At 31.7% G+C, this 14,106-nt stretch overlaps 1 protein-coding gene across 3 annotated transcripts in view; it reads left to right on the plus strand.

The window, feature by feature from the left end:
• LOC124538218 (hypoxia-inducible factor 1-alpha-like) overlaps window positions 1-14,106 on the plus strand; it is a 92,077-nt gene that overhangs the window by 55,700 nt on the left and 22,271 nt on the right. For all 3 annotated transcript variants that reach the window (XM_047115200.1, XM_047115198.1, XM_047115199.1), the window contains exon 7: window positions 6,666-6,810. In XM_047115200.1, the coding sequence (XP_046971156.1) occupies window positions 6,666-6,810 (145 nt within the window). The remainder of the gene's footprint in view (window positions 1-6,665; window positions 6,811-14,106) is intronic.

The raw sequence follows: 14,106 nt of genomic DNA on the forward strand, positions 1-14,106 counted from the left end.
TAGTATAAAACAAAGTCGCTTTCTCTGTCCCTATATCTTTAAATCTACGCAACGGATTTTGATGCGGTTTTTTTTAAAAGATAGTGTGATTCAAGGGGAATGTTTGTGTATATAAAACATGAACAATATAGTAAAGAAACACTGATAATTTTAGAAGTTTGCGATGTGATGTCGTATATAAACAAATTCTGTAGTATATTTAGTATCAGTATTGCACCCGTGCGAAGCCGGGGTAAGTAGCTAGTTGATTATAATATTCGACTATGATAATTACATAAACATAACCACATTACGGAAGGTGACTCAAATATCCAAATAACCTATAAATAAAAGATTCGACTGAGTATCGCTAACGTGCTCCTCAGAATTGTTCCGTTCCCTTCCGTTCCGTTACTTTGTCATGGATCCTGTGCTCAGAACCTTACCAAACTTTCACCAAATTACCCTTGAAGTATATATTTTATAATAAAAAAAGAATTATCAAAATTGGTTAACGTGATTTTCAGTTATTCACCTATTTGTCGCGCATATACATAATGCAAATTTAAGACTTATGTCGTTTTCATATGGATACCATCATCGGAAAAAAAAATAAAAAAAATGGGACCCCACGGGAAGCACTACCTTTCAAACAAAAAAAAAATTATCAAAATCGGTTCACCCAGTGAAAAGTTATGAGGTAACAAACATAAAAAAAAAAAAAAAAAAAAAAAAAAAAAAAAAAAAAAAAAAAAAAAAATACAGACGAATTGATAACCTCCTCCTTTTGGAAGTCGGTTGAAAAATGACATCGTAATGTATTGTATGTTTGACCTACATGTGTATGGGTTGTTAAATAGTGAGTTTCACTGGGTCAATAATAACGGTTATAAGAAGCCGGTACGGCCTAATTCTAACATAAGATATTCTACATATTTCAAAACATTGTTTATATAAATATATCTCTTGTAAATATAAATAATGTTAAATTATATTACAAATTGTCATAGATACTAATAACTATTCTTACTGAGCCAACTTATACAGAAAACAACTTAATTTTCTTCCTTGGTCTCATTAAAATAATACTTATAATAATATGAATCAATTATAATATATTAAAACTATTCGTTTCATCTTGTTATGAACTATTATATTAATATTAGAGGGTCCGACACGTCGCCAGTTGCTATGTTAACAAAAACATGATACTAGCAAAGATAACAAGCGGCCAGTTTTACGATCATTCAATTATTTGCTCTCAGCGCGGCTACTTTATTTATGATCCTGGTTTCAACCAGATTTTTCTTGTTGCTTACAATATATAAGCACTTGTTTTTTTGTATCGTTAGACTATTATTGTTATAATTCTATTTCGCGTTTAAAACTGAGATTTCGAACGCTCTTGATGATAGATTTTACCTTTATTGAAAACTAAAGAATCACAAGAATCTCGTTGGATTTCAAAACATGCATTCAATTCTTCTAGAAGTGTAGCGCATGTTGACGTAACATATTCTCTCTAGAACATGTCATACTACAAGCAAGTGTGGCGTGACAACGCAAGCATCATTGTTGGGGAAAAATGAGGTCAACATTGATTCCCTTAACTTAAAATTTCGATAAATATGCTTTTATTTAAAAAAAAAAATTTAAATATTGTTACTTAGTTGAATATGTATATGAAGTAGGGTACTATTACGAAAAGGAAAGCCAAAAAAGGTTGTTTCATTTCAATTAGATTAAACCGCGAGTAGATATTTAGTCTAATCCATTTGTGTTTTTTTAGCAAATTTAGGGATTTCTCTTCCTCTATAATTTTTGGTAATCTTTTTAATTTCTTTCGTAAACGTTTACTAAATATATTCACAATGAAATTTAGAAATCATTTTCCTAAAATTAGTTGTTTGCTGCAAAATTTATTAACCCAATTCGCTGTAAAATGTCACAACAATCAGGAAAGGAACATTTATCGTTTAGTTAAATGTCTCAGCTTGATTCATTACGTATCCAAAAAGTGCCTACAGCGAAATTTATTTGTTTTACATAACTCGAATGTCTTGAGTATAATCATAAAATTGTTGATAGCGGCATAACAATGATTGAAGTTACTTTATTTTACGGCCCTTTCGTAATGTTTGAATTAAAATACGATTATATAATTCGCGTTTATCATATCGCAAATTGTCAAATCGATAATTCAAATCAAAATTAACCAAGTTCGTCTATAAAAGTAGAGCCTGATTCGATATCAAGATTCTACGTCGAAGAACCGTCAATAAAAACTGTTACTAATATGAACGCATGATTTAATCTACATATTAATATATATAAAAGTTAATAATATGTTATAAATATTAATAAAAAGTAACAAAATATATGTGTTCATGTCTCTGGATAATTTTAATACAAACTTATCTTCGCAACTTTACTAAACAACAAGAATCCATTTGACCCAATTTTTGTGCCTACTTCTATTGCGATGACAGTATTTACAGTTAATAAACATTTCGGCTCATTTGTTTTCATCAAAAAACAAATTAGCCGTAATATTTAATAATTAAGTGATCTATATTAAAGTTATATTACAATGTATTGATATTATGTGCCAACATCGTAGGAACGACAAATCGATCTTATTGTATATTTTATTATATTACTACACACGCATGTGTAATTCGCGGATGTTGATTATTATACTACTATTAAACAAAATTAGGGTACAAGTTAAATGAATTGAATGTTTTTTTTAAAGGTTGAGTACATTTTAACACTAATGACACAAATACATGTTATTTAGGTACAAAATACCTATTAAAGGTGATTTATGAATTTATGATAATCTTTACTACTATCGTTTTATTACATGCAATATATAACATACATACATAAATGTTACATAATTTAAAATTCATCAAACATATAAAAGTCAGTCATCAGGTCACTCGGTAATTGTAATACTCGTCCCATAGATATTCCCATTGAAGTATTGCAATCCAATTTTAAAAAATACTACGTACATAGTACATTTTTATATATAATCTGTAGTATTTATATTTAACGAATATTAGCAAAAAGTCTGAAAATAAAATATATCATTACCCATAGATCAATCTTGGATACTATGATATTATGTTCATCTTGCCTTTAATTACGCAAACTTACGTACCCTTCACAATACTAGGTAGTGCTGTCTAGCGGTAGAATAAATGGTACCCACCCAGACGGGCTTGCATCAAGTAAATTACAAACCTACTAATTACCACCATCAAATAAATTACATTCATAATCGCGATTCAAAAAGCTGGCGTAATTACAGTTCATTCGAGGTACGGAAATAGTCGTTTAATGTAATCCCGAATTTAGAACACCGTGTCCATGACATTGTATTCATGAGAACAAGCTATTTTAAAACTAGATCGTCTCAACTCTTAATTCGATACTAGTCTATATTTATAAGTAACTAAGGACGGTTTTTATTTAAAATATTTTTTTTTATAGTATCTTCTTAAGAATATTTAATTTAATAACCAAGTCAACAACTTCCACGTATGAATATTTAAGCAGGTTGGAAAATGCAGTTATACAATAAAACATATTTAATCTATTAAAAGCAAATATAAAATAATATCATCTTGCGCTTAAAGATGTTAAGCTACATATATATCATAAATACATAGTAGAAAAGAAGTCGCTTAACTTAATTCTTAATTTACTCAAATCAATTTATAAATGTATGTATGTAGAGAGAGGGAGAGACCCACTGTCTCTCCCTCTCTCTACTTATATCTTTCAAATTACGCAACGAATTTTGATGCGGTTTTTTTTAATTGGTAAATGGATTCGAGAATCAATTTACCTTATTTATGTGTGTGTCATGGACAATATGGTAAAGAAACAAGAAAAATATGCAATAATTTAGTATAGCAATTCACCCGTGCGAAGACGGGGCAGGTCGCTAGTTTGTTGTATATGATAAATGTCTGTCAAACTTCGGTTATAGAACATAGCCATGATATGATCAAGATGTGTTTAATATTTTATAGTGACATTATTATCATTTGAAATAAAAATAGTACTTGAGTTTTATCTCTGAATTACTTGTAAGTGAATATTTATTTGCCGACATAGTCAATAGATATTTTGTTGTACATATCAGCGTGTGATACACTTTAAACAATCTCTCAACTAATTTGACAGCAAAGATATATATCGTCTCGTTCTTATACGCGTGTTGAAAGAGGATAGCAAGTCGTTTAGTCTCTTTTAGCCCAGGGATTGTCATCAAAATTGGCTCATCTTTCATTAAACTTTTACTTTCCTAATGGTAATTTTCAGGGCATGTCACTCGTCATAGCTATTATTAAATGCATTTTATCAGTATGATTTAAATAATTCTCATAATTTACCACTGTAAAATTAAAATTCATTGCTCGAATGCTTGATATTTTAACAATATGCAATAATCTATTCTTAGAGCATCAGTTGTTTTCATACACTCGACAGAAATGTATTCGTATAGGTCGATGGCATTGAATAAATATAAATTCACTTGCATTCATTTAAAATTTCAATATATGTATGTCTAATATGCAAGTATAGCGAAATATTTCCAATTCATCGTCGATAACGTGTCGTGTAATCGTCGATAAATATAAGTAACTATTTCAGTGGTGTTTTGAAGGGAACCTATACCTGTCTATTTAATTCATGTAAGCATACGAAATGAAGTACGAATGTTAACCCAAATTGTTTGGTATCTTGCCAGCTGAGCGAGCTGAGCTGAACTTAGCAACATCGCGCGTAAAATAAACAAGTGGATAAATTATATTCAGCTTTTATCGTGGCTTTTTTTTTCGTCGTGATAATGCAATATCAACTTCGAAAGTGAACAACCAAAATACTTTTGGAATGAAACACATAATACACGTTTATTATTAGATCACCTACTCTTGTTTTGAAACAAATGTATTCCCTATGACTTTGACTTAAAGTACAGTTTAGTATTTGAAGTAGTATTAAATATACTTATATTTTCGTGTAAATAATATACGAAAGAATTACAGGATCCATTAAGAAAACAATTCCTACCAGCGTGTAATTTCTTTTCGCTTTTCGAAACCATTATATTTTACGCGATAATATTCTTTCAACTATGTAGTAAGTCGTGAAAGCCTTATATAAAGATGTCATTGCACTTTGAATGAAGGAAACCGATGACCACTTAACCTAATTTGATTGCCTTCATATTGTTGCCAGAACTACTATAACTGTAGTCACGCGACTCCGCGACAAATAAGACGACAATGACTTAATCTATTGACGTGATAAGCTTGATAATTGAATCTATTACCATTTCGGGCGAAATTGTTACGGAATTTAAAAGTATAATTGAAAAGAAATACATTTAAAAATATTACTTTATTGTCATTCGGCCGCTACAAGATGAAGTAAACATTGGATAAGATTGAATATATTTATATCTCATATAGCACACTCATTCCTTGCCGATTCTTTTATGTATGATTTTTAATAAACATAATGCAATACATTCCTCTAAGTATTAATGAATGTTTTTATGTAATGGCTGATTCAATATTGTTATTTAAGTTATGAGAAGTCGTCATATTTTGAATGAAGTCTTTGTAGACTTGAATTGTTCTTCAAAACTGTACAAACTATCTGAATTATTTAAAATTCTCAGACGGTAAAATCCCTTTTAACTACGAAAACTAACCAAGTGCTTGGAAATTTTGAAACAACTGCTTTGGACAAGTGTGTTTAATTAAAACTTGGATGCTTAGAAAATGCTCTCTAGGGCTTATTTTCTTAAGATACCAAAACATCTATGAATAATATACCGTTATAATATTTAAAGAAATTACTCAAAAGTCATGCATGAAATCGGATATGACAACTTTAGGGGCTTATACAATAAATGCTCCTCGGTATAACTTAGTATTGTCATACATTTTTTCATAAGGGATTAAATCTTGATGTACGGCTGATTATATTTTTCCACTAAAAAAAATTCAAACCCTAATATACATCGTGTTCTATGGTAACATTAGGAGCATTTGGCACGTTATTGGCCTCGTGATCCAGAATTTTTTACCTAAAGATTTTTCTTGCAATTACAAAAAAAAAGTTTATTTTTTTTCCTTTGATTGAGTTGAGAAAAATCCTCATCGTGAACTCCCATTCAAATCATTCTAATAATAAATTTGATTGTTCCGATAATAACTCGTGCGGCTATTCAATTTTCTATTTCTGACTTCTTTTGACGTTCAAACGTACTTGTTCCAATTTCATTCTTTCATGTTTTATGTAACCAGTTTAACTTATTTAAAATTCTAAAAATAGCTCCCATGTCATTTGGTGTATTTTTTTATGTGATATAGGTTTCCCGCGAGCATATGCGCCACCTGAAAGTAAGTGGTCACCACCACCCATAGACATTGGTGCTGTTACAAATATTAACTATACCTTACATCGCTAATGTACCATGGGAACTAAGATGTTATGTCCCTTGTGCCTATAGTTACACTGGCTCACTCACCCTTCAAACCCGAACAATAATACTGAATACAGTTTTTTTGCGGTAGAATATCTGATGAGTGGTTGGTAATTTCAAAAACTTTGTAGATGATGGATGAACATATAATTATTTTTCAATTTCTTTTCAGTGTTCTCCAAGGGACAATGCGAAACAAGCCAGTATCGTTTCCTCGCCAAGTCAGGCGGTTTCGCCTGGGTCCAGACACAGGCCACTGTGATCACCGACAAACAACAGAAGCCGATCAGCGTGATATGCGTCAATTACGTCATCAGGTAGGTCTAGATATAAGACCGAATTTAGTGTAAGGTGAAATGTTAAGTGTACTTTGCAGCTTTCAATTCCAGCATTCAATAAAATATTTCTAACAATATAAACATTATTGGACGGTAAGTGCCTTTTTTCTTTTTATTATTCATTAAACATGGTCTACATTTGATAAGAATTGTTATCGGAATTTAGGAATACGTAACCTTCTCTTTAATACTTTGATACTATTAACGTCTTATCTTGATTAGACACTCCTAACAACTTCGCTGAGAGCAGTTTAATCAACTTTATTACATAACTGCCATTTGACCAGTGGAATGTAAATTATTACCTGAAATGCGATGGACCCGTTATTGACACATTTTATTATACCCCATCATTTTCTTCAATCTTTAAATGAAATCGACACTGAGCTTAGACGATGTGTCTTATTCATTACGTACATTATATTGTGATTTTTAAACGAGCTATTTAAATGTTTACATACAACGTAATTAAACTTAATACAATAAAAGTGTTTCACAGAGCGCTTGCGGGGCATAATTGAATTAGTATTTAGTATTGTATACTTATATGTGATGGTAATAGACGAAAAGTTTAATGAAAGTATACTGGCCTCCAAAAAAATCGACCCACCTACATTTTTTGTAAAAAAGCCATCGTCTGCTTTTAAACTACCACATATTTATATTTTTAAGATTGATAATGAAAAAATGCAATTATAGGATTGTACAAAAACAGAAATAGTGCGCAAAAAATTGGTTTTTAGGTAAATAAGTGACAAAACACGAAAACACAAAATTTTACGCAATTTTATTTTTTTTGTGTACAAAACGATTATGCCGTTTGTTTTTAAATTTGGGTGCCTAAATCTTACTTTAATAGAGAGTGTTTCTTTCTCTTGACCTAATCACTGCCTGCCTATTAAGTGACCTGATTAGCTTTTTAATGTCTTCCTGTGGGGTCCGTTGCCATTCTTTAGTTAGGGCAGCTTCCAGTTGATTTAGAGTTTCTGGAATTGGATTTCGTGCTCGAACCGTACGTTTTAGCTGGTCCCAGAGGTGCTCTATCGGGTTTAAGTCCGGACTATTGGCTGGCCACTGCATAACTGGAATTTCGACTTCCCTAAGATAGTCTTTAACAATTCTAGCGACGTGAGGTCGTGCGTTGTCGTGCATAAGTTGGAAATTATCCCCAATATATCCAGCGTAAGGCGTCACATGAGGCTCCTGAATGTCCGTTATGTAAGTTTCAGCATTAACAGCACGATTACGGAAAAAAACCAGCTCTGTGCGTCCCGTCAAAGAAATACCTCATAAAAACATTGTAGAGCCTCCACCAAATCGGACTGTTTCTCGAATGCAACACTGAAAGTAGCGTTCTCCTGGCCTTCACATGACATTACGTAGTCCATCAGAGCCTACTAAAGACATTCGACTTTCATCACTGAACAATATTGTCCGGGTGGTCCAGTGTCCAATCGACGTGCTGCCTAGCAAATTGTAATCTTGCTTGTCGATGGGATGCTGTGAGTTTTGGTCCTGTTGCTGGCTTGTGAGGGGTTAAGTTTTGCTCTCGAAGTCTTCTTCTTACAGTATTTTCACTCACAGATACTCCACGACTTTCTCGGAGTCTACCTTGAACGTCAACAGCCGAAAGATGTCGGTTTCTTAAAGACGTCAAACCAATAAAACGGTCATCGGTCGGGTTTGTGACACTCCCCCTGCCAGATCCTGGTCTCCGGCGATACTCCCCAGTCTCCAAGTAGCGTTTGTACACTCTTCGCACCGCTGAACGACTTAATTTTAGTGTTCTAGCCACATTTCGCTGACTTAACCCCTCATGAATAAGAGCTACGACTTGAGCGGCTTCTGCTTCAGTAGAATCCATTTTTTATGTTTAAACTTATTAAAATTATTGTTTCAACAAAGTTTCATACACTTAATCAATAATAAACATCGAACCGAGATGATTCCGCGTTAAGAACTGGAAATAAACTAACCATGCACTTTGTGCACAAAGTAACGCTTTTTTATCAATACTTTAAAAATATTCCAAATATCCTCAATAACACTTACAACTCCTCCAAATCAATATCAAGTGGGTAATAAAATGTTAAATGTATGTCCCATAAGTAAAACAATTCACCTAGGTCGTCGCTTAGTTAAGATAACAACTTTGTAAGTAAAAAAATACGGGTGGGTCGATTTTTTTGGCGGCCAGTAGATAAACATATTTCTCCACATAAAAATAGAGGTGTGCGTATCTAGGTTAAAACCGATTGAAACCAGAATTAATTTAAAGAATAAAAAGGTACAAAGAATTCATAATATCATATAAATTGTAATAAATCATAAAATACGTGCTCATCGTAAATAGTTAAAGATAATATTACCAAGCATATATTAGGTGCGTCTATAGTTTTATCACACGAAACTTAGACGTAGTTAATACCCTTGATATGAAATACTTTCAGTCATAAATTTATACCAGGTCCTATTTTATGAGTCTGCTCATATAAGCGAAAATTGAGGCAGCTCTGGCAAGTTAGAATAAAAAATATATTATCGAAGAAAATGCAGTTTTTTTTTGTTGTCTAAATTGATATCTGCACAACTGGTGATATCGTAAAATCCGAGATCCCAGTGACAATAAAGTAAGGTACAGTGTAATCCTTTGATCGTTCTCCGCGGCTTCTTATGTAACAATTTGCCCTACGGCTGGTCATTGGAGTTATTCGGGTCCGCCACTAAGCCCTTTCGCCCCTTTTTATTACTTTCATCTCGTACAATCGCTGGCTTATTTTTTTTTGTAACAGTTATTTTAATTAAACAATTTCTTGTCGTATAAATTATTACGACACCCAGTAACTATATTATTAGAAATAAATTAATTTGAAACTGAAAATTAAAATGTCGTTAAACAATGATGTATCTATGTCTGACAAAGTCACTTACATCGTTCTAAGTTTATTTTAGTACATCTTCCATATTTAACAATTTTCCGTAACGTCAGAAGTGGCCACTAACAATGTTTATTTGAAATCTTGTCAGGGGCATCAGTCGGCCATCTGGTTGGATCGTATCACATTGTTGGCACATTTACCGAGTTACGATGTACAATGTAGGAGTAGAATAAATGCACCCAAGTTATAAAGTAAGCTTATTTTTTCGTATTCTGACAGCGCGTTTTATGTCTTCATTGTCAAATTTTGGAACTTCTGCCTCTTGAATATTTACAAGCACTGAAAGGGTACTGATTTTTTTATAAGAAAATTTCACAAATCACAATCACAAATTCGTTTGTCTCGGATTTTTTAATTGTTTATTTTATATCTTGGTTACAGAACATGTTTTTAATAAAGTTTAAAACGAGCATAAATCTGTTTTCGAGGACTACCCACTCACCCGTTTTTATTTTTTAACAAATCGGTAAATCCTTTTTATAATTATGTAGAATTTTTAAAAGGTTTTAGTATGTAAAATAATTCTGTTTCATGTAGGTATGTATAAAAACTAAAAGAAAAAGTAATTTTTAATCTTTATTAAGGCGATAAACAGAACAATTTCATACAATATATTTATAAAGATTTTATGACAATTCTTTGTTTGCTCTTCGATGCATTTTGAATATATATTTATTGATTTCAGTCATTAAATTTGCATATCTAATTGTATGGTTATTGATTGAAGATATCTTTTCAAATAAAAAGAAAATTATTACAAAAATGAAACAATTTTATTAAACAGTTCAACCGCAAAAACTAAAAGGACGTACAGCATGATATTAAAAAAAATGAGCATCCAGGGAATTCAATTAAAAGGCGGTCACAGATCTTAAATATTATATTTAGCAAAAGTCTGTTTATTTTTATGTTATTTTCGCCACGTTTTTTCGTGTTACGTAGTGACGTTGACATTTCATTATATCTTTACGATGTCATTCGTTTGTTATGGCTTTATCTCCCGGCTTCCATACGATGAAGACAAAAAAGTATTTTCGTGGAGTTATTATTGCTCGAATAAAAAGTTATTTTTCCATTAATGATTTGATTTTGTTTACTATCACCGTCTTTAATTTTAAAGTACAGAAATTCATATAAGAAAAATTTTTAAATCTACAACAGCAAAATTGGTATTAGTAGTACACAGGTTTAAACAATCGCTAACTCACGAAAATCGTTATCGACTAACCCAAAAGGACCCAGAATCGGTTTTATAGCCTATACTTACCATACTGCTTGTAGACTCGTTTTTGAAGGTCACGAATATAAAATTAAGTGAGATTTTCTACTTGAATATCATAAATATTTAATATTTTCTACCTAAAAGTTTTTTTTACGTAGACATTGAAAATTATTATCAATTTTAATTTGATTATATTTAAAATGTTTTGAAGGAAAGAACGTGAAAATCCTTATTAAAATATTTAATTTTGTCAACGTAAACCTGGTTCCTTGAAAATTTGTTAACAAAATCTTTAAATATTTCCCGTGTTTTCTCATGTAAACTGTGACGCTATCGCGACGAAATAACGCAGTGATGTTAAAAGGATAAATCGCTATTTATTTATAAAAAAAAAAATGAGTAATACACTCCTCAATATATACGGGTAGAATAAGAATAAATAAAACATACTGTTTCTTTTTGATTAGGAATTTTATATTTTCAGCGTTTTTCTACGATAATATAATGCATTTTGAATGGGTATTGATTGAAGATAACTTTTCAAGGAAATGATTACCGTAGTTTATATTAAAACAATAAACTGAAACAATTTTATTATTTATGTATTACTTATATAAATATTTCTGTCTAATCACACACATATTGTGAAGAGCGACTTTGTTTTATAGAGAGTTATAATATATATATTTTATATAGATATAATAAGCCCTTGAGTGCTTATTCTAGGTACCTTGATGTTACTAAGAGCGATGTAGACTTATCTATATACATAATATCCACGATGTCATATGGTATGTAAATATTAAAAAAATATATATATTTACAATGTATTGACGCCATATCATCAGTCGAGATCTTGATTAACCTATTATATTCATAATGGTTTCGTTAAAAAAATGACGTTTTGAAATGACGTTCAAACTGTTATCGCAACTTGAAAGTAAAATCGAAGTAGTTTAAGGATTAATGATGTGGGTACTAATCAAGAACAGTTAATGATACAGTAGCGGATTGCTTGGTTGTAGGGCTCTAAGTAAGGTTGGTAGTGCATTGGCGACGATAAAACAAAAAGATGGTGATAAAATTACTGTGTCAGTGTCTTGGACGGTGTTTACCAATCAGCATCAGGTCATCCATTGATATTCAACCTTTTTTTTCGCTGGAAAACCGCTTTACGCGCTTCCCCGATGTGATGGAAAGTGGAAGGGGGACTCCCCGGTTTCCTGGACGCCGAGTGCGCCCAGGTCCACCGGGTTTACCCACTAAAAAACCAGCGGTACCCTCTCCGTCTTTCGGCGGGCGCCACGGGATTGCTTACGCATCTACCGTGACGCCCTGACGGTCGACCCGCCTATGCCTCCAACACCTAGGTGGGATTCTCGGGGTACTGAGACCCCCCCCCCCTCCTGGTATTGATATCCAACCTATGGAACCCTAACAAAAAAGTCATGTTCATAATATAAAACAAATCGTATAGAATATGCTAATCTATTATTGATTTATGTAGTCGCTAGATAGATACGTTAACAATATACAATAACGTTCGAAGCGTAAATAAATAAAACACGTGCGATATCCACTAATAAAGTGAACCAAGTTCTCTTATCAGAACAATAGTAATTTCTACTTTTATTCGTAATAATAAATCTCTTTCATTGCTTCCTTTGCTCTGGTAATTTGGCGTCGCGTTCCGTCTGAAGTTCAAGGCTACCTTTATTAGGTTATGTTATGTCTATACGTATTATAGGTCTTTTCGTTTCGGAAGCGAAGTTTTTTTTTTTTTTTGTAGACTGTGATATTCGGTATACAGTACATAAATTAATATTAAATATCTCTCGGACTCAAATAGATTCTGTTATATTCTTTCCTTTGTTTTCGGTTGCAATAAAGATATTTATTACAGTAAATTTAGTTCTCTTTTAATTGTGTATTTTCTGCGAAGTATGTTATACGCTTCTGAGATTTATAAAACAAAGTTTCTTATACCTGCACTCCAACGAGTTGCTTCCAAGTGTATTAGGGTAATAATTTATTAGCAGTATTTTTTATAAAATACATAAAATGTTACTTATTAGGTTCATACATTATTTAATTAATAAATAGATTTAAATATCCTACAAAAATATAATCAAACAAAACTTACTTATAAATAACCAGTATACTACTAATTTTAAATACATAAATATATCTCAGTAGTACGTACTGAGATATATTTATTACTTATAGAACAAATGATTACCTTCCTAAATATTGTGTATTAAATCAATCCTCAAAGTATTTTCCTGTTTTCGAAGTCGTTTGTTCCTTTAATAACACAATATTGCCTGTTAGTTTGGTCCCAAGAAAATACGCATATTATTGATATCCTCGTATGTGGTTTTAGTTCCTATAGGAAACAGTAACTGGTCGAAAACAAAACCAGTAGCGAGTTCCCTCACATTGTTCATTGTAGATTTAATTTATCAGCCGACAGTTTAATGACTTTACGAACTTTAAGTCCGGTTTATTTAGCAAGAAACGATTCGAACGAGCTTTGCTACTGGATAATAGAATTGTCTGCGACTCGTAATTCGAAAGCTCGCTTTAAAAATATTTCAAATCAAATTAAACTTTATTCGAGTAGATTAACTTACTCGTTACACAAAACATATTAATTACTGATATTCAATATAGATCTGTCCAATACAGGATCTAAATAATCGATATTAAGATATCTAGAATTTTTTAATCAATTTTTTTTATATTTTAACCTTTATAAAACAATTAGTACCAATGTATACAATACGTTTCATGTTTGTATTCTTATAAGAAGTTTCTTTTTAAAGAATACTTCTAGTTCGATTTTTTACTCATCCTTACTAACACATAAATGTCCATTACTGTCGGTATCAGACAGACGAATAAATCTATATACAACAGTTCGAAAAAAACTGTAATAAGCAGTATGTGTTGAACAGTCTATCTTTCATGATGGATTGACGGAAAATTTATCTTATCTTTGTTGACTCTCGATAATAATTAATGCATAATGCCACCAGATGCCTCTAAAGCCATGGGTTATCTCGGGTGGGGCGGTTGCTATGCATAGTACAGTAAATCAATTAATTTTATCAA

Source organism: Vanessa cardui, chromosome 20 (assembly GCF_905220365.1).
Source record: "Vanessa cardui chromosome 20, ilVanCard2.1, whole genome shotgun sequence".
Lineage (NCBI taxonomy): Eukaryota > Metazoa > Arthropoda > Insecta > Lepidoptera > Nymphalidae > Vanessa > Vanessa cardui.